At 35.7% G+C, this 19,911-nt stretch overlaps 3 protein-coding genes across 11 annotated transcripts; 1 reads left to right on the top strand and 2 right to left on the bottom strand.

Annotated features, from left to right (window-relative positions):
• On the top strand, positions 1-4,274 carry LOC120079612. Of its 5 annotated transcripts, none has more exons than XM_039033853.1 (2): positions 1-496; positions 1,755-4,274. In XM_039033853.1, the coding sequence occupies exon 2, from the start codon at positions 1,773-1,775 to the stop codon at positions 3,885-3,887; it is 2,115 nt and encodes a 704-aa protein (XP_038889781.1). In that variant the 5' UTR covers positions 1-496; positions 1,755-1,772; the 3' UTR covers positions 3,888-4,274. The 5 variants fall into 5 exon arrangements, with proteins under 5 accessions (XP_038889781.1, XP_038889783.1, XP_038889779.1 ...); XM_039033855.1 differs by lacking the exon at positions 1-496 and adding an exon at positions 517-1,127; XM_039033851.1 differs by lacking the exon at positions 1-496 and adding an exon at positions 1,156-1,443.
• Positions 4,275-5,112: 838 nt separating this feature from the next.
• On the bottom strand, positions 5,113-9,004 carry LOC120079613 (membrane-anchored ubiquitin-fold protein 2-like). 4 transcript variants are annotated; one of them, XM_039033859.1, is made up of 4 exons: positions 8,857-9,004; positions 7,652-7,917; positions 6,460-6,624; positions 5,113-5,643 (listed from the first exon to the last, which is right to left on the bottom strand). In XM_039033859.1, exons 2-4 carry the CDS (start codon positions 7,782-7,784, stop codon positions 5,588-5,590), a joined length of 354 nt encoding a protein of 117 aa, XP_038889787.1. In that variant the 5' UTR covers positions 7,785-7,917; positions 8,857-9,004; the 3' UTR covers positions 5,113-5,587. The 4 variants fall into 4 exon arrangements, with proteins under 4 accessions (XP_038889787.1, XP_038889785.1, XP_038889784.1 ...); XM_039033857.1 differs by lacking the exon at positions 8,857-9,004 and adding an exon at positions 8,708-8,846; XM_039033856.1 differs by lacking the exon at positions 8,857-9,004 and adding an exon at positions 8,356-8,679.
• A 1,190-nt stretch (positions 9,005-10,194) lies between these two features.
• Positions 10,195-16,743, bottom strand: LOC120079981 (probable galacturonosyltransferase 14). 2 transcript variants are annotated; one of them, XM_039034489.1, is made up of 6 exons: positions 16,009-16,743; positions 15,103-15,158; positions 14,814-14,972; positions 12,294-12,884; positions 11,447-11,749; positions 10,195-11,259 (listed from the first exon to the last, which is right to left on the bottom strand). In XM_039034489.1, the coding sequence occupies exons 1-6, from the start codon at positions 16,217-16,219 to the stop codon at positions 10,975-10,977; spliced, it is 1,605 nt and encodes a 534-aa protein (XP_038890417.1). In that variant the 5' UTR covers positions 16,220-16,743; the 3' UTR covers positions 10,195-10,974. The 2 variants fall into 2 exon arrangements, with proteins under 2 accessions (XP_038890417.1, XP_038890418.1); XM_039034490.1 differs by having other exon boundaries at positions 14,814-14,969.
• Between the last annotated feature and the right edge of the window lie 3,168 nt (positions 16,744-19,911).

The raw sequence follows: 19,911 nt of genomic DNA, 5'->3' as shown, positions 1-19,911 counted from the left end.
CAGTTTCTTGGGTTCCCCCAAAATCAGAACAAGTTCCTTTTTTTCTCCCCACCGCAACCGCTTCCTTTTGGTAGGAAAAGGAGGGACCCCTTTTTTTGAAGTTACATTCTGTGTGTAACCAACGGCCAACGCGGAGACGAATAAGAAAAGGCTTTCCGAACGGGGAAGAAATAGTACACAGTTGCTTGCACGATCTCTCAAGCGAATCCAAACCGACTTTTTTGTTGCTCATTAAACAAATAATCGAATTCCCAAGAGACGCTCGACTCTAAATCAGTGGACCCTTTTTTTTTTTTCCTTTCCTTCCCTCGTCGCTTCAATTTTCAGGGCCGTATTCAATCATTCATTCGTTTCTTCCTTTTGGGTTTCGTTTTTCTTTGCTTCCTGGTGATTTCAAGACAAGGGTTGACGATTTTCTTGCCCAACAACGAAAACCCAGATCACTCGATTCTAATTTGCGCCTCTCTGACGCGGTTTTTTTTTTTTTTTTTTTTGGGTAAGAAAATAAGGAATCATCTCCGCTTAATCTCTGAAATGGGGTTGTGATTTTCGTACTTTTTTTTCTGTTTGGTTTATGAATGATCGATGTTTTTCTTTATATATGCTGGTTTGTGTGGAAATATGCCTTTCAGGTGTTTGTTTAATGGCTATCTCTTGTTTTCTTCCTGTTTTATAACGTTGATTGCTGTGATGATTAACCATTTAAATGGAATATCACTGGACCTGATGTGGGTTGTGCTCTGTTTTCAATTTAAGATTGATGTATTGGAATTGGAAGGTATTGTCAATGTCTCCAATTATTATGGGTTGATTTTGTCAGCTTCTTTCTTGTTTCTTCTCAAATTTTTGAGTTTGTCTAAGCATTAGTGAGACTTTTGGCCCGTGTGCGAGCTTGTCTGTTTCCAGCATTACTTTTTCATTCTATTGGCAGAATTACATGGACAACCTTTGTCTTCTTTCTTGTGATTTCATGCTGACATTTGTATTTTTGTCTTCCAATTATTTTGCTTCCTATGTTGTATGTCTTACAAAAGTGAAATAGCGTTTCATGCTCTTTGTTCATGAACGTTGTGGTGAATAAACTGATTCTTTTTCAGAATGTTTGTTATCATCTATGCTCATGAGATGTAACACGCTAACAATGAATTCCTTTTTTTTTTTTTTTTTCCCCTTGGATGTAAATTGTTGCATTTAGTTTTAGATTTGTCGTGTTTTGCTGTCTTTCCATTTATGTTATTAATGTCTTAAAGCGTGATATGAATGCTGATTAATATAACGTCTCCATTTTGTTTTCTAGCTTTTGTCTTGGAAGAAACGCACGAGAATAAATACCCTAATGAGAGAGTGCTTCTTCTATGAGCTCTTGTACAATATATGTCTCTTGGAATTATGTTGAGCTCTCAATTTCAATCTTTGAGCAAAAGTGCATTCTTTTGGATAATGGTAGTTGGTAGTTGCTAGGGGTTTGTGTAGCCTTTTTTTTTTTTTTTCCTTTCTTCCTAACCGATATATTTATTTGTTAATTTCATATGATACCTCTAATTGCTGACACTTACTGGTTTCGATATTGCTTTCTTCAGACTGAGATTCTTGAGAAAATTGTTTTGGACCATTGAAAACTATCCTTGTGATCAGACCTTGTTTGGTTTCTACTATTCTGCCTGCTATTGATTTGATTTATGTCAAGATTTTTTTTTCTCTTTCTACCTAGGCCTGTTAAGTTATTAGTGTGCTATTGTTTTTTTCTGTTTCAGGTGCTGTGTCAAATTCTGATGGCTGAGAAGGGTGATGTGCCAGTGTCCCTTGAAATGATCAGTACTGCAGGCACTTATTCAAGAAGAAACTCTACTGCAGGTACTTATTCAAGAAGAAACTCTACTGTAGGTGCTTATTCGAGAAGAAGCTCTATGGGATGGACAAGTTATCCAAATAGTGGAGAAAAACTTATGCCTAATTATCTAAGAGCATCTACTGGTTCCTGTCATGATTTTTGCAAATATGGAAGAAATCATGCTTTTGAAACCAAGTCAAGACAACCAGTGTCCAAAAATCTGGCAAGAAAATCGCTCGACGGTGGAAGTTCTGTCGATGCTATTTTACTTCCTGAGAGAAAGAAAACAACTTTGACTTGGGCCAATGCTGAATTTTCATCAACTTCCAGATTATCTGAAACCAAGTCGAGACAACCACTGCCCAAAAATGTGACAAGAAAATCACTCGATGGTGGAAGATCTCTAGATAGTGTGGTACTTCCTGAGAGAAAGAAAACAATTTCAACTGAAACCAAGTCAAGACAACCAATGACCAAAAATGTGGCAAGAAAATCACTTGATGGTGGAAGTTTAGTAGATCGTGTGGTATTTCCTGAGAGAAAGAACATAACTTCAACAACGTGGGCCAAGGCTGAATTTTCATCCACTTCCAGATTACATGAAGCTGATTCAACTACATTCTCAATGACTAAATTGCCAGTAGAATCTCCTGCCCTCCTGACTCCAGTGCAGAGACAAGTCCCAAATGAGAGGAAGAAGAAATTGTTGCCTAGTCCAAAGCAGCGAGAAGTCCTCAATGAAAGCAAAAAGAAATTGTTGGTTGAGCCGAGAACTTTGTCTACGTCAAGATCACGTACAAAAAATTCCCTAAAGAACTTGAAGCCTGAAACGTCTGCAGCTGCTAGAAGTCCAGAGAATTCTGTGGTTCAAGTTTTTGCAAAAGCCAAGGAGAGAGTGTTACCTGAAAAGTCTGATAAAATTTTGAAACCGAAGTCTATTAAAGTAAAGCCATTGAGATCTGCATCTCTGGACAATTCGAGATGGAAAAATTATTCCAAAATGGGCAAATGTTCGGGGACTTCTAAAGAAGCTGCAAAGAAAGTGGTGGCAGCCTCAACAGGTTCATTTTCCTCGAACTCTATCCATGGAGCTGCAAACTTAACCACAAGAAAGCATGTTAATGGAGCTGCAAACTTAACCACAAGAAAGCATGTTAATGGAGCTGCAAACTTAACCACAAGAAAGCATGTTAACTTGAAAGGCGTCCCACTTAAAACTCATAAAGTGATCAAAATATCTGAACGTGGACAAGTGCGAAATGAAGAGATCCAAGAGAAAAACTTCCAGGGTGAAGAGGTCCAAGAGGAAACCTACCAGAGTGAAGTGGTAGAAGAGGAAACCTTCCAGAGTGAAGAGGTCCAAGAGAAAACCTTGTATGTCATTAAGATCGAAAATGAGGAAATACCCCAGCAACCTGATCAAGATAAAACTGATTATAACATGGAAGCGTCGTCATTGCCACCTAAATCGCTATCACCGCCAATGTCCCCAGCTACTTTGGCCGATGCAGAAGATCAAGATGTATCTGAATACACGGAATACACGGGAAGTGAAGCAGAGAATGACTTTTACCATGAAGGTGACAAAATTGGCAGCATAGAAGCAGGCAATGCTTCAAGTAAAGGTAGTAAAAATTGCAGATCCCAAAATCATGGGATGTTGCAATCTAAACTTAAGGATCCTCAATCTACAAAACTGAGTTTCAGGAGGGGAAAAATTATTGACATCTGTTCCGAGAGTAATAGTCCGAGAAGGCTTAAATTTAGGCGTGGAAGGCTGTTGGGGGAGAATCAAAAGGCTGGGGATGGTCTTAGGAAGAACTTCAAGAGAGGAAAAGAAGTTAACAGTGAAACCAATACCACAACTCAAGAAACTGTTGTTTTGAGGCACCAAGATGTGCAGGGGAAAAAAGATGCGCAGGGCTTGTTTAACAATGTTATTGAAGAAACTGCAAGTAAACTCGTCGAAACTCGAAAGAGCAAGGTTAAGGCCTTGGTTGGTGCATTCGAAACAGTGATCTCCCTGCAAGATGGAAAGCCTTCCATTGAGTCTTGACAATGTCAGTTATGAATGAGAAATTGAGCTTGACTTAAGAATTTAACTGATTGGCATAGAGTGGTGGGAAATAAGGCTCGGGTTGAAAAGACGGCGAGCTGAGACTGCAGTAGCCATAAAAATAGATTGCTCTTTTTATTGGTAGGAAGAATTCTGTACACAGATAGGAAGTATTTGTTTTTGCTATTGTTTTTCAGGGTAATCTTCTGCTCCTTAATAACCAAATGGTTCTACTGAATTGACAATATTGATTTGTGAGTTGCACATAAAATAAGGGTAGGCTCATGACTTCATGTGTTTTTGAATTGACAGTTATCTGCCAACTCTGGATCTTTTACTTGTAAGTTGTGACTTTCTTTGGTTGTGAAGGATTTATAATTCATTGAATTCATATTTTCTTACTTTTTTCATGATTGTGTGGTTACTTTTTCTTTTCTTCTTTTTGGTGTGAAATATAAAGACCTTGTATTTCCTCAAATCCATGCCCATGGAATCACATTAGATATATATTTGGTTTAACAAATGACTGGTACAAAGCATAAAACCTCAAGAATATAACATTTCTTTTTTAACAAGAAAGAATAGTGAGATTGGTTGCTTCAGATTTTTGTGCTGATGATATAGAGGAGCTATTTGTAACACCAAGAATTGATTTGGAAAAATCTTCCTATAAAAGAATTAGAGTCAAAATTAAGCAAATTGAAAATTGTTGCTACTGTCAACTACTTTACATAAATGGAGAATTTATGGTCGAATCGATTTGAAATTTGGAAGCTTACCGCATTGGAAATATTCTAAACATTGGAAGAGGTGTCAAGCAAGATATTTCATATTTAAATACAATTCAATAATAAGATTTGTACAAATTTGAAAACATACAACTTAATAAAATTGTAAAATTCAAGACAAAAACTATCCATAACAAATAAGATTTTTTTTGTAAGATTTTTATATTACTTTAGTATGCATTTAAGTGTAAGGTTCCATAAGATAAAATTATAGTTACAATGTTTAATTGGCTCACCAATTTTTTGAGGCAGGGCTCACCAAGTTAAGTGTGGTGAAAACGAATTTTTTGTAACCTCATGTCATAGTTTTTATTCTATTTTTTATTTAAGTTTTAAAATACTATTAACTTCAATATTTTTTGCTTAGATTTTATTGGGTTTCCTTTTAGTTTTCATTCAAGCATACTAAATAGAAAATCAAAGAAATACTATCATTCTTGTTTGGGAAGAGGGGGAAAAGTATCATGAAGTTGGGCCTGAGCCCAAATGGTAATACAGTTTGAAGAATTAAAAAAAGGTAAAAGGCTAACTGCAACTTTCAAGTATATAAAGCTTTAACCACAAACATATGAGATAGCAGAAGAGTTGCACAAAATCAATCTAAACAACAAATGAAGCTAACAATGGATGTTGAAAAGGCAACATCCTTTCATAATAGATCACCAGACATTCAACTGCCATGGATCTCATCTACGACTAGCTTGTGTCGATAAATATCCCATCGTCTTCGCCATCTTCGCTACCTCTGTCTGTTTCTTTTTCTTTTTCTTTTACTATGAAAACAATAACACAAGCTCCAGAATAAGCTTCTTCAACTGATTCCAAGCTGTTATTGGCATCAGAACTTTTAAAAGGAAAATTTGCTATCTTTATGCACTCAAAAATGGCGTCGAGAACTTCCACGAGTTCCGTTTATAGTATAACACAAACACACTTGTTTTGTGTTGCTTGGTCTCCAGCTTTCTTTTCTGCTCAGGCAAAGAAGAAAACTTCCATCAGTAGTCCTATTTGAACCTCAATGTTTCAATAGGCTTGGCTTCAATATGAAGTAACAGCCACAACAGTTGCCATCTGTTGAGAGCTTCTTTCGGACATGTTTGAGAGTGATTATAAAACTGTTAAAATCACTTTTGTCATATTCCTAATCACTCTGTAAAATGTCTTTAATTATTCAAAATTAATTTAATATTTAATTTCACACTTTTAAATGTAATTTTTATATCATCAAAATTGGTTTTGAATAATAAGAAGTATATTTCAAAGTGATTTCAACCATTTCAGAATCACTCCTAAACATGTCCTTCAACGTAGGTATTCTAAACTACTTTATAAGTAAAACAATTGTCCTGATGCTATGCTTCTTCCTATCTTATTTTCCACAGCCTTTGAGCAAAACATAAGAACAATTGCACATGCATATGCATATACACATACCAATTCTCAATTCAAAAGACATCTAGATACATCTATTATAAACCTTTGACAGTGTAAGTTTGACAGATAAAATCCATCCAGCTGAACTTCAAAAGTTCTCAATAGTTTTATGTCTAGAAGACAACTCTAATGAACAGTAATTGGTTATCCCCAAATAGCATATTCCTCCAGCTAAAGGAATAGTCTAGCAAAAATTTAAAAATCTTTGTCAAGCAATTGAAATGGAATCAAAGGAAACTTCAAAATACAGCAAAAGATAATTCCAGACAAATCCAGGTGAGATGTCAAAAAGCAATATCCATTCTATCTTAAGTCATTGATAACTTAAACTTCTATAGAACAGATTATACCTTTCTCCAAACTTGGTGGTTGGATAACAACATGCATGGTTGTCACACTGCCAGGAATGTCATATAATGGGCTTCTGCAATCATTAAGTGTTCTGTTATTCTCTAAGATTTTTCCTGCACTTATTAACTTGACATCCTTAACTGTTCTTGGACCATTCTCCTTTTCTGCTCAAACAAATAATTGTGATTACTCGTACCTCAGAAGAAACAATAATAATTGTGATTACTTGTCCTACATATACAATAGGATGGTACCAAAAAAGAAACATTTTAAAATCTAGCTAGCCAGTGTTACTGCAGGAGAAATATCATCCTCATTGCCATTGTCTAATATCAAAATTCTCATTAATCTAGGATCTGGTGACAGTGTTGGGAGGACAATGCAGATGACACTAAATCGTATCATAAATGCTTCTGTATAATGACACTAGAAGATTTACTGCCTCATGAAAAAACAATAAGGAGTCTATATAATGTCAAACACAGATTCAAGCTATAGCGAACAAGACACCATGTTGGTCAGGGTCTGAGGGCATAGACAAAGGAATATGATGGGTACAAGGGGTACAAAAGCAATCAAACGAATGAAGGCATTGGCAAGTGTAAAAGGCCAAGAAAGGCAACCAAATCTAGTTGAAATCCAAGAGTTTTCCACTGCACATAATTTGAGAATGAATGATTTCAGAAACATATTGCAACTTGAGACAAAATGACAAAAGAAAGAAACCAGAAGATCCAAAATAAATGGAAATCAAAGAGCATTCTTCTGTTAATAATATGATCAGATGAAACCAGAAAAAGAATCCTACAGTCTCTAATAGATTCTCTTTCAAAGAGGCATAAAATCCAATCAATAAGTTCAAGATGCTTATAGAAGATCCAACATAAAACGAATATCATGGAACTTTATGCACCAGTAACGGGCCGTTAAACGTTTTCCCCCCGATCAGGGTGTAGTGTCTCTTCTGAAATGGCAACAGCAAGAATGAAGAAAATGCAGAGTTCTACATCAGATCAGAGCTTTACTTGTGTTGTGTAAATGACGAAACAGATGCCAATATGCTGAAAATGTTTAAACTTAAATAGTTCAATTACAAACAAAGCTACAAGATCAGCATAGGATAGGATTTCAAGCAAAATCAACCACCCCCAAAAGCCAAAACTAAGAGAAAGAAGTTCAAATTTCACACACCTCTTGGCCATTGTGCAAGAATGCTTTCTTTCAAGGTTGCTATGCTTGTGGCAGCAGGGAAAGTTTTGGGGCCAATATCAGATCCATCATTCAATCGAAACTTGATCTCCAATTGATCTCCCACTCCGGCCATATTGACTTACGTCTTCAATCAATCACAAAAAAATTGGATTTCCCAATAAAAGAAATTAAAAAAATCCCACCCGAGAATTCGAATGCGGTTAGTTGGCACAGAAGTTTTTGCTCAGATTCTCACAAGGGAGATTCTGCAAAAAAGAGAGAAACCCAGAAAACAAAAATAAATTTCATCGTAAGTCGTAAATCATAAAAGAAGATGCAACAATCAGAAGTATGAAGGCAGCTGCATATGAAAAAACAAAACAAACTTCAGATTTCAATCTTATATCTGGAAGAAAAAGAAAAATAGCGACAAAAGCAATCAATCAGTTGCGTCTTCCAAAAGACTAGAAATATATTCCAACAAACAAATTCACTCAAAGAATTCCTTTCTAATTCTAAAACACATAAAGAAGCAAGGGAAAAAAAAAAATTACGAACACTGTAAACTAAAGGCTCGGCTAAAACACTTTCTGATTTTAAGAGATGGGTAGTTTCAGAATCGCAAAATGAAATCGATCCTCAAGCCTAAAAGAAAAATCAATAGGAAACCCAATAGAAGAAACACCCGGTAGAAATTGATTAACCTTAACCGCTATGAACTCGGCTGAAAAATTGATCTGGGTACTTGTCTTTTTTTCCACAAACCTTGAATCAGAGATTGAAAGTGAAGAAAAAACCAAAGCTCTATGAATAATAATACAAAAACCAGTTGAAGAGATCAAAGAAGAACTCAGAGACGAGGCTCCTCCGGAGTTTTCAAAGTCTTCTAAATCTGGGGTCAATGACTCCATTTCTTAAAAGTTGATTTCTTGATATTCCCAAAAATTAAAATCGACTACCCAATCGTAATATTTACGCATATTTTAAGCAGCTCCGAGGAAGTAGAAAAGCCCACAAATTCAACTTTCTTACAAAAAAATACACATTACGCATTACCTAAAAACATTGCAAGATTTTGACTTTACTTCTAAATTAACTAATTTTCCCCCACAAACTCACATCAGAAGCTCAAAAATACAAACCCAAATCATCCATGTGGGTAACAGAAAAAGAGAATTTCAGAGATGAAAAAAAGTGGAGGGTACCAAATGATTCAAGAATAGACGTGGCATACAGCTAATGGATTGATTAACAAGAAGGGTTCCATAAAATGATGAATAAAACTATGTGTTTTTTTAACGTTGTTGGATGCTTAGCTTAGTTTGCTTTGGCCATTAATAATTTGGGAGCCTATTAGATTCCTCCGTTAGGCCTTGGTAGAATCAATCAATTGCTTATTTAATGTGATTAAGTGCAATTAATCCATCAATTCCATCATTTTAATTACAACAAGATAATGTTAAAGAAAAGAAAAATGCCAAGAGGGTCCAAATCAATCTCAATGTGGCCTATTCCTCTTCAATCAGTTTTGTGGAAGAGAAGTTTATTTGAATTTTCTTTTCCTTTATGATCTAATAGTGGCAAATATCTATTTATACCTCCAAATTTTAGAGTTGTATAAGTTAAAATCTAAAACTAATAATTGTATCAATTTGAACTGATTTTAATAAATATATCAATTTACACATTCTTTCACATCTCGTTCGACCAATATCTTGTGAAACTTATAATTTGAGTCAATCAAACTCCTAAATTTTCACAAGCCAACGAATTTAGATCTATCACCACAATTGCCTTTGAAAATCATCTATGCATTAATTCTCAACGTGTATAGACTTCTTCAAATGTCAGTATTACAAAATGGACAATACTAGAGTAAATACATAGACGATTCTCAAATAAACTTTGACAAAGTGTCTAAAATGTTTTATTTATGAAAGTTTAAAGGTTTAATTGATATAATTATAAGTTTCGCACAAGGTTTTTCCAAATAGAACGTAATGGAGGATATATAACTATCAGTTCGGAGATTAAATTGAAACAACTCCTAAAATTTAGGATATACGGGACCAGAGTTAGAGACTTCAAACTATTGACTAATACCCATTATATGTTAGCTGCAATGCACATTTTAGGTATGATATAATGTCAATTCTTATTGAAGACTTCCTTTCTTGCATTATGCTCATGATCCCACTTCACAGATTCAGAGAAATTAATTAGCGAAATTTTAGTTATCTTTCAATAGATAACAAGGACTATAAACTACATTATTAACTCTTGAAATAGAAATATGAGGAACTAAAAAGGGAAAAGGGAAAGGAGGGAAAAAGTGAACATTTTGAGTGGCATAAAAGTTTGGTGGGTTTCTTGTCATCACCAACTTAGCAAGTTCTATGATGAGCATCTTATGTGCATCGTTTAATCTTATCTTGTAGTGTTGTGTCTGAAGCATCTAAAAACTAATGGAGATTCGAATAACTCTGTTTACAGCTTTACAGAATAAAAATATTAACCTAGCCAATTAAGAGAATCCACATTAATTTTGACAATGAGAACTTGATTACATTAGGTACCAAAAAAAAAAAAAAAAACAATGCCATCCTTTGGTTTCAACTTTTCCAAATGATGATAATGGTAGATGTGACTGAATGGAAAAATTTTTCTTCACATTGTTAAAAATATATCTAGTACAGAACGAATCTAAATAAAACAGAACCATCGATAAAGAATTCTTCAATCCAATGAACCAATAGCTGCCAGGCCTTGTCCTCAAAGTCATCATATATTATCAAATACAAAGCAGAAAATGTGGTACTATGAAATATAAAAGATGAAGGGCAGATGATTATTGTTTGGTGACCAACCATATGGAGAAGCACTCACTGATGGACCTGTCCTAGCCTCATTCGTGCCTCGATAGATAACAGCTATGTGACGAGACGTTCGGTATTGTATGTGTTCTGCTATATTCCAAAATATACTCTTGAGAACCGAGGCTGTATCCCTGCATGAAGAACTAATAATACCAGACTGCTCAGCAACTAAGACCAAGTGAATTGCTACATTACACATTAATGAGAGAATCCCATGCTTGTGCAAACACAATGGTCTCAGTCAGGACACAGGGCATACCGTGCCATAACTTGACCTAAAACTGTGTCAGGTATGCAAAACTCCGAATTTCTTAAGCTGAGAACCTAACAGTTCCAGAGTAACATAGGTCGCTTCATTATCGCATCATCTCTCTACCTTTTACCTCCTATATAGTTCACTTCGTTATCGAATCATCTCTCTACCTTTTACCTCCTAGACTTTGTGAATTATGACTCTAGAATGTGGCAATTCCTGATGAAATCATTAGAATAGTTGACATACTTGGTCCAAAATGGCCGGAGATGCTCAAAGCCAATCTGCAGCCATGGTTTAGATTGGCCATTGTAGTGTATTACTGCCGCTTTCTTCACATTCTCAATGTTTGTTTTGTTTTGATAGCCCAAGCCAAGCATGTGCCATGAGGGGTCAATTGGATGAATGTGACCTCTAAATGCAATTAAAGCAGGTGGTAGTGTACCCAGTCTCCACAATGTCAGTGTAGACTTTAGATTCTGCCACATAGAAAAGAAGCCATTGTCCAAGATTATCAAATAATTGCATCTTTACTCTTTAGTGACTAGGGACAATTATGCAATCACCAAACAGAATGAATAGAATGTCATATGGTAAATGACAATGCCTACAATAAGCAAACTCAAGAAATTAAATTAATCCAGAACTAATGGAATTGTAGCATACCTCTCTCAGCCACCAGTGGTAGGTTTCTGTTATATTTGACTCTCTCCAGGCACGAAGATTAAATATGTTCATGCCGTATGCCCAAGCACATTCATTGGGATCTAAATGTGCTGCTACAAGGGGATGGGAAAAATTGAAGTAGATCTTGAATCGCTTTGACATAACCCACTCATCATCACCTTTACAAGTTTCAACAGCTCCATTAACCTTTCCCTCGAGGTCAACATCCCAAAGTGGCGACAGATCACGTTGAATTACAACATCATCATCTAAAAAGACCACCTTGTCCAGTTTGGGGAAGAGCTGTACATCATATGAAGAATGATAATTCTCAATCTCAATTCTCAAGTGCAGTGATAATGACAGGAACAATTTAGGAGCAGAAAAAGAGAACCAAATTGTGCAAGTTCATGCTTAAATCCAAAATGTCAAAAGAACGGAATAATGACTTACTAGATATTCATGCAACATAATGTTTATTATCCATGAACTTCTTCAAAGTGCTTGGGGTTAGCCATGATATTAGAACAATATTTCCAAGTAGACTTGATCTAATAAAACGAAACCTATAAAATTGACCATGCAAGAAAACAGCCACGCTAATGCGCCCCTTAATGAAAACTCAAGGAAAGCCTTTCTCGATATGGAGTAATGTTACAAATACATCTTTGGGGTTCATGATAATCAGAGTCATGGATAGTTTTCACTTATAATTTCATTTCAGATATAAAATTGTCTGCTCGATACCAAAACTGGTGGGTGGTGGGCAGATGGTATTTATAACTTGTTTCCATGATGAATAGATTACCAGAGAGAGAATTTTACTCCCCTACTGCATCCAAATTACCTGAGGTATGTACATGCGGAGATGATTGAGTAAGGATATGTATTTGGGACTTCGAACCAGCAATTTTGAGGCAAATACTCGAGGAGTTGTATTGCTGTGGTTGGTCCCTACAATATGATTGCCATGGTAGTAATTTCTGATTCCTTCCTGGTTTTCAACAGCCTCAAGCACTGGAATGTTGTCCCTCGTTAAGTAGTCGAAGTGGTGAGTACCCTTAACTTCGACGGTAGCTGGGTAGATTGGATTTAAGGCAAACCATGAGTGCATCCCTGCATAAGTTTTTTTGTCGGTGATGACATGGAAAACTATCTTTTCAGGATTGAGAGATGATTGGACGGCAGAATTGACAACAACTGAAGCTGCCAAAATGTTATCAGTTGACAAAACAAAGTGTTGGTATGTATTATCAGAGAGCAATGGTAATAACTCTGGAGGAGGCAGTTGATTGCGAGCATGAACATTTGATGAGTATTCATCAGTTAAACGCAGAGACAAACAATGAATGCCTTTAGGAATGGAACTAGCTGCGAAGTGTTTATTCATGAGCTCTGCATACTTGGACTCCCTTATCTCCTTTTCAAATCTCTCCATCTGTGAAAATAAATTAAAAAAATAAAAGAAGATCCCACTAACCAAAGTACACAATTTTTTATGAAGGGCAAAAATTTCAATAATGAAATAAATCCGTACAAAATAGAGTTTTCTGGTTTATTAACTCTGTAACCTCCATGAAATTTCATTATCCTTCTTTGTTTCTTTCTTTTTATTCTTCTTCTTCATTTTCTTTTCTTTCTTTCTTCTCTTTTTTTTTTTTTCATAAGAAACAAAGAAGACAGACACTGGGGAGCCTTAACATAACTATTGGCTGAGGACACGCCAAATCTTCCTCCCGTTTCTATACAATTTGCTTTTCTAATACAAAGTTCCAAATCCTATCAAAGTAATCTCTTTAGGATCATGTATGAATAGAAGTTTTTCTTTTCTTTTTGGATGAAGATATATATATATAGAATTTCATATTCACTGTTTTCCATCAAAGAAGAAGATATATATGTATATATATATATATATATAGAAATAGATGTAGATATGAAATTCTTATTAACTGTTTCTCATCTAAAAAAAGTTGAGTGATATGTATTGGCAATACATATCCAACTGTCAAAATTAGTCTCTTTGAATTATGGATGAGTTGAAGATAAATCTTTCAAAATGCTCCAGCTATGGATGGAATAAATGTCCATACAAAAAGATAAACAAGATAGCATCTTTTTGGGTACTTTTAGGGTGAGTAACCATTAAAATACTTTGAACTTCCTCTTGGACAGTTCTAAACACATTCGGTTTCTGAAAGCTAGTAATTGACAAAATTCACTCTAGAGTGTGGTACGGTTGGAAAAAAGGAAGTTCCACCATAGTCCATATGTGGTAGGCTTGTGTATTTCCTCAGCTTTTTAAGCTTTCCTGATTCTCTCTATCCTCAAACATCTCTTGATAATGCATTCTTACTTAAAAAGTATTTTTCTTATTCTCTTTGCAGAAAGTGGGGGGGGGGGGGATGGGGAAACATTTGGTTGATCGGAATTCAGAATAAGTTCAAAATCCATATAGGTGTGGGATATTGTGAGATTTGATGCCTCAGTGTGGGATTTGATCTCTCCGCATTTTGTAATTATCAATTAGGTCTTATTCTTTTAGATTGGAGCATGTTTATCTGTTATTTTTGGGACTTGTTTTTATAAGGTTGGTTTTTCTGTATGCCCTTGTATATTATTTCCCATTTCTCGATGAAAGCTTAGTTTCTCATGAAACGAAACTCGTTCTTTAAGTAAATAACTATTGGAGATTCTCCAACAATCTCTTTTCATTTCTTTCTTTCCCTTTTTTTCTTTTTGGGGGGGGGGGGGGGGGGGGGGGGGGGGGGGGGGGGGGGGGGGGGGGGGGGGAAAACGGGCCTTCTCCTTCCAGGAAATAGGGGAGAGAGTTATAAAAAGGCCAATCTAAATTGACAGATTTCCATGAATGAATGCTTCACATTTTCTTATAAAAGGAATATAAAAACCCAAGAAAACCCAAAGTTTGGCATCCTCCAGCTAAAAGATCACAAAGAAAATATTGAGCATGCATACATGCTCATATAGACACAATGAACAATGAGGGTTCACCTTTCAAGAAGGGCATCTTCGTTGAAAGTTAATGTACTGTTCCATATAAAAAATAGAACTACTTTTCGTTTCCTATACATATATTAGATAAAGAAGTGAGGAAACCGATCTTTCCTAGATTACTCAAACGCATACCTATCCATAGACTATAGGCCATAATCAACTTTTAGGAGATGAGATTATCGTTAACAAAAACTCCAAATTTTGGCAGGTTCGGTTGAATTTAATCCAATCATTCCATTACAATTTTCACCTTATGAGATTTTGCAGGGTATAAAAATATGAATAACCTTGGGCCCCTATTGACTTTGTTCTCTTTACCAAAGAGTGAAATAAATTAATAAACTTAACATACCATGGCCTTTAGGATGAAAGCGAATGTTTTTGCATCATGATGGTTGTCTTTCATTTCTGAAACTAACTGACTAAAGGAATCTGGCAGCTTTAGACCATCTGGTATTTCCTCAGTGCTAACTTGGTTGAATATCTTGTAAAAGTCACTCACCAACCTCTGCTGCACATGATCACCAATTACAACAATAAAGCTTTGTTTCTAACAAAAACAGGATTCGAAACAGTCCAAAAAATAAATACTGCAAAACAAAAGGCCATGAAAAGCAAAATAAGAAGAATCAGGTGATCACCTTTGAAGCATCAGCCCTACCAAGAAGGCGAGGTCCCCATGTCCTGCCCAAACAATCTAGCAACAAAAGAGAAGGGAACTAAGGACACAAATTAATATAATTAATAGAAATGAGTAATGAAATGTCATTTAAAAACTTTTAAATTTTGTCCAAAATGGCCGTATTTCTATTCCCAAAATGTCATTTCCTGTTTTAATTAAAAGCTTCATATTTTCATCTAATCATTTAGGCTTCTTTTTATATATATATTTTTTAAAAAAGCCCTCATATTTTTAGAATAAGAGATTATGTAGCTTATATAAATACAACACCTTGTTCTCAAATGAGATTAAGGGTTAATTAAAGGAGTTACTTAAGTTCGTATAGTATTTAAGCTAATTTTTTTGCACTTTGCTCTCAACTGTCTTCTCCTTGTCCACTGTGTTTGCACTGCACTGGCTCAAACAAGACAGACCTAATTTCCTTATTTTGCTAGCTAATAATTATCAGAGTTTAAAGGTCATTTACATCACTGAGAAACTTCATTGAAATCAGTAATGCAGATTGATGTACACTAGAAAATCAAGTAGCGTGGGAGGATCCCAAAGAAAACTTTGCCTCAATTACAGCCTAGATAAGAATTTGTCCCCAAAAAATACAAAATATATAACAATACTTTATCAGAATATAAATTGAATTCGTCATCTATGGTCGTCTAATGATAAAATTAAAAAAAAAAATCAATCAATCAGCTTCTGCAATGCACTCTAAAACAACCAATATCATGACATAAAACTTTCATAATTGCACGCCCAAAAAGCAGATAAGATCCATCGCAATCAAATTAAAAAGATATCACTAACACATAAACGTTAACCAGAAAGACAAAATTTGAAACAGAAACAGTAATAAGTTCATTGACAGTACCCAGAGAGGAGCAGTCATTGACACCTTCAAGCGTAATGACAGCAGTAAGAATGAAGACGAAAGGCAACAAGAAAGCAAGTACGAGAATAGTGTGGAAAAGGGTTCGATAAGAAATGTGACGAGCTGCAACTTTAATCTTCATAAAGTCAATAAACCCATTACTGGTCGAGACCGTGATGCTTCTCATGCTAGGCGAAAAATGAAGCCGCATCGTCTTCTCTACACCTTCTTCTTCTTCTTCTTCTTCAGGTCGCCGCTATTACCTGAAATAATCACAACCCAAACAGCGCCATCGAATCTCCTCCCTCGAGAAACCACCTCCAGCAGTCTTAAACTACTGCCCATCAATTGATCAACCGACAACCCATTGACGCAAAAACCCACATTCAGACCCTAAATCTGTTCTTCTGGGATTGCTCCAAATTGAATCTTATTTTGTGGGTTCTTCTTAAATGGCGCAATGAGCAAGAACAAAGGGATTCCAATTGGGTTTAGGCCAGAATTGGTGAATGATTCTCATTTCACCCAATAGTCAGAAATGTTGAAGAGATTTCTGAGTTTTTCTTCATTGGTGGGTCAACTATTCTTCTTTTTTCCAATTCCATCACTCTCGAAGAGCCTTTTGTAGGCGCATCAGTTCGATCTAAAATTCATCTTCTCGTGAATGAGATAAAGTAAGAATCTGTAATGAAAGAGCTAGGTTTGGTGAAATGCAAGTGAAGGAATAAATTTTCTGGTAAACGGAGATTTTAATTTCTGTATTATTTTTGTAATATTATAAGTTTGATTTATTTGTTTCTTCATATTATTTTAGTTTTAATACCTAGATTAAAAATAACTTATGGGACGTTTGCGGTGCTGTGTGGATTATAATAGTAAGTGTTTATGTAGTATGTGGTATACTAGTTTGTATTTGGTGTGCAAGTTATTATAGTCTTGTGCAGATTATTATAGTCTGGGTTATAATAATATGTGTTTGGGGTGCATATTATTATAATAGTCGGTTATAACATTATATAAATTAAATGCATGTTATCTTAGTATATATCACAATTTATTCTATGAAATATCATATTTTCACGAAGCTAAATAAAATTGTTTGTTACACCAATTTGTATAAAATGTGTTGAACGTTGCATTGTCCTCATTCCGCCAATTTTAACCCTGTTTGACGTATCAAACTTTGTGAGCATGCAACAAATACAATTCCATTCTCTTCAAAGGATATTAATCATTACCCAACACATTAATGTATGTAGAGATAGAAAAATTTCACAAACAGCAAAAAAGAAAACCAAATCACATTCATGTCCATGAAATAGTACGGAGTGAGACATAGAAAATATTATAAAGTACAAGCCATAATTTAGATATGTCCAAATTAAACATGGAAAAGCAGGTGATGAAAATAGTTGGTTAGACGTTGTTTAGAAGAAAAGGCTCGCAATACTCCAATTTCATATCCGCTGGAACAGACAAAAAACTTTATGTATTATGCACATTGTGGAATATGATATTCATAAGCTTCAACTTCTGTTGGGTTTACAGTTTTGGAATATCGTTAAGTTCATTCACAACCTTGGCACGTAGCTTAACCTCTATTGCACGCTGCTCTTTCGGCCACTCAGCAATGGACTTCAGTTGGTCATTTGTAAAGTCTATTGCATTTTTAAAAACCTCAACCAACTCAGACTGATATCCATAACACTTTCTCTTACTACCCCTTGATGAATTGCCTCCTTTGGAACCAAAACCAGTCAGGATTCCATCAAACTAATCCTTTGACAGTTCATGTTTCTGTGAATCGCCAATAAGAGCACCTTCATGCATACGTCCTGACAACATTTGAGGCTATGTCACCAGGTGTCTCTGCCCCTTCTCCAGTTGCCTGGTCCTTGCTGAAGACGTAGGCTAAATCATCAAAATATGGGAATGAATTGTTCAGGAGTCCTTTTACTGTAGGATGGCTCTACATGGAGAGTATGGTTGGTCAATATAATGGGTGACGATGAATGGAAAAATGTTTATGAAATTTTACCTTCACCCAACCATCGAACTTCTCTTTCTCTGTAGTAATACATTGGAATTCTTCATTCCAACTGAACCCACTGCATGCCGATCCTTGCATTTCTGCTATAGCTTGGTACGTTCTTTTAAGGCTCCTTACCCTATAATCTATGGTGTCGGTCCCTTATATTCTATAGCCAGGTATTTTATCAGCCATTATATACTGTAACTGTGCCAAATACCCAGGGCGAAAGGTCTTGTTGTCTAATCTCCATCCACCATATTCAACCAAAGTCACCAAACATTCCACCAGCTTCGACTCTTCCTCCCTCATCCAAGTGTGCTTTGGAGCTCTAGAAGAACTTGTCATTCTGCTACATGTACACCGTAGTACAATTTAAGTAGTAAAGAAAGAAAATGCCATGTGATGTGTTATTTACAATATATAAGGTAGTAAATCTAATTATAGTAAGACATTTGGAATTGATTTCCAAAATCGCATACATGAAATTAAAAAATACATTGTAAAAGTCACAAACTAAGTATGAAGCTACTGATTGTTACGTAACTCCCAGTCAGAAAACATATTATGTGTCAGTTCATCTCTCCATTGTGTCCATTTGTTTGAACTTTCAATATAATTGATCTCGTCACTACCAATGGTAGCAGAACGTGAGTCCACCTCATCTAGATCCTTGGGCATTTCGACAGTATTCATCTCCTTATTAATAAGATTATGAAGAAGGCAACACGCCGTGATCGTCTGAGTTTGGACTTGCACGGGGTAGTATGATTTTCCGCTGAGTATTTCCCATCTCCCTTTCAACAGTCCGAATGCCCTCTCGATGACATTCCTCGTAGAAGAGTGTTTCATGTTAAAAAATTCTCTTACAGTTGTTTGTGCATTCCTTCCCCTACGCCATTCCGAAAGATGATATCGTTCTCCTCTATATGGTGCCAAGAAGCGCTCCACATTTGGGTATCCAACATCATATAGATAATAATACCTTATACAATATCCAATTGTATGAAATCATAATAGTTGAGTATTACGATGTACGACAAGAAGTTGTGTGTATAAGTTGCTACTCTTCAGAACGTTCAATCTATTAGATTGTGATGTTGCATCTCTAAGCACACAAGAATCAGCAGTAGAACCTTCCCACCCAGAAGACAAACACGAAATTATCATTCGTGTCGCATACATCAAGAACATTCGTGGCGATTTCACCCTTCCTCGTTCTGTACCTTGGTCGATCAGTGGCACTCACGTTGACCTTTATGTACGTACCATCTAACACACTTAGACAATCTTGTGCGAACACAATGTATGAAATATTCATATACATAAGTTATCTAAACTAGACACGGACAACGCATCAACATTTGTTTAATTTCACTATACCTCAAACCATCTCTATCTCGGATTTGTACATGAGGTTGTGATTGGCAAAAGTTTTTTCAACAGTACTTCATGTAGTCATAAAACGACATTGAGAACGGAGTTGAAATGCCTATAAAATGTTTCACCAGACCTAACGAATTGTCTACGAACTACTCTATTCTTAACATTATGGGCTAAGATATGCAAGAACATGGCAACCATCTCCTCAACATCTACAACTTCTGTTCCCACTAATTCACCAATTGTCCTTAATGAAGTACATAAAATGGCAAAACATTTTCTATCCATTCGTATACTTTCACGAAAACTTAAATCAAACTCATGGATTAGCCGAAAGTATGCTAATTTCCTAATATAATGTCTAATGTGATGTGGCAGGTATTCTATCCTCCTATGGTCATTGAGTAACAACTCTAGTATTAGTAGTAATTGACATTGGGTAGTTGTGAACACCGTTAGTATGGTTACTACTTCTTGAGGGTTTACCATAG

The sequence above is a fragment of the Benincasa hispida genome, chromosome 6 (genome assembly GCF_009727055.1).
Source record: "Benincasa hispida cultivar B227 chromosome 6, ASM972705v1, whole genome shotgun sequence".
Taxonomy (NCBI): domain Eukaryota; kingdom Viridiplantae; phylum Streptophyta; class Magnoliopsida; order Cucurbitales; family Cucurbitaceae; genus Benincasa; species Benincasa hispida.
The sequence above is the reverse complement of the archived record's forward strand: the minus strand, read 5'-3'. Positions and strand labels throughout refer to the sequence as shown.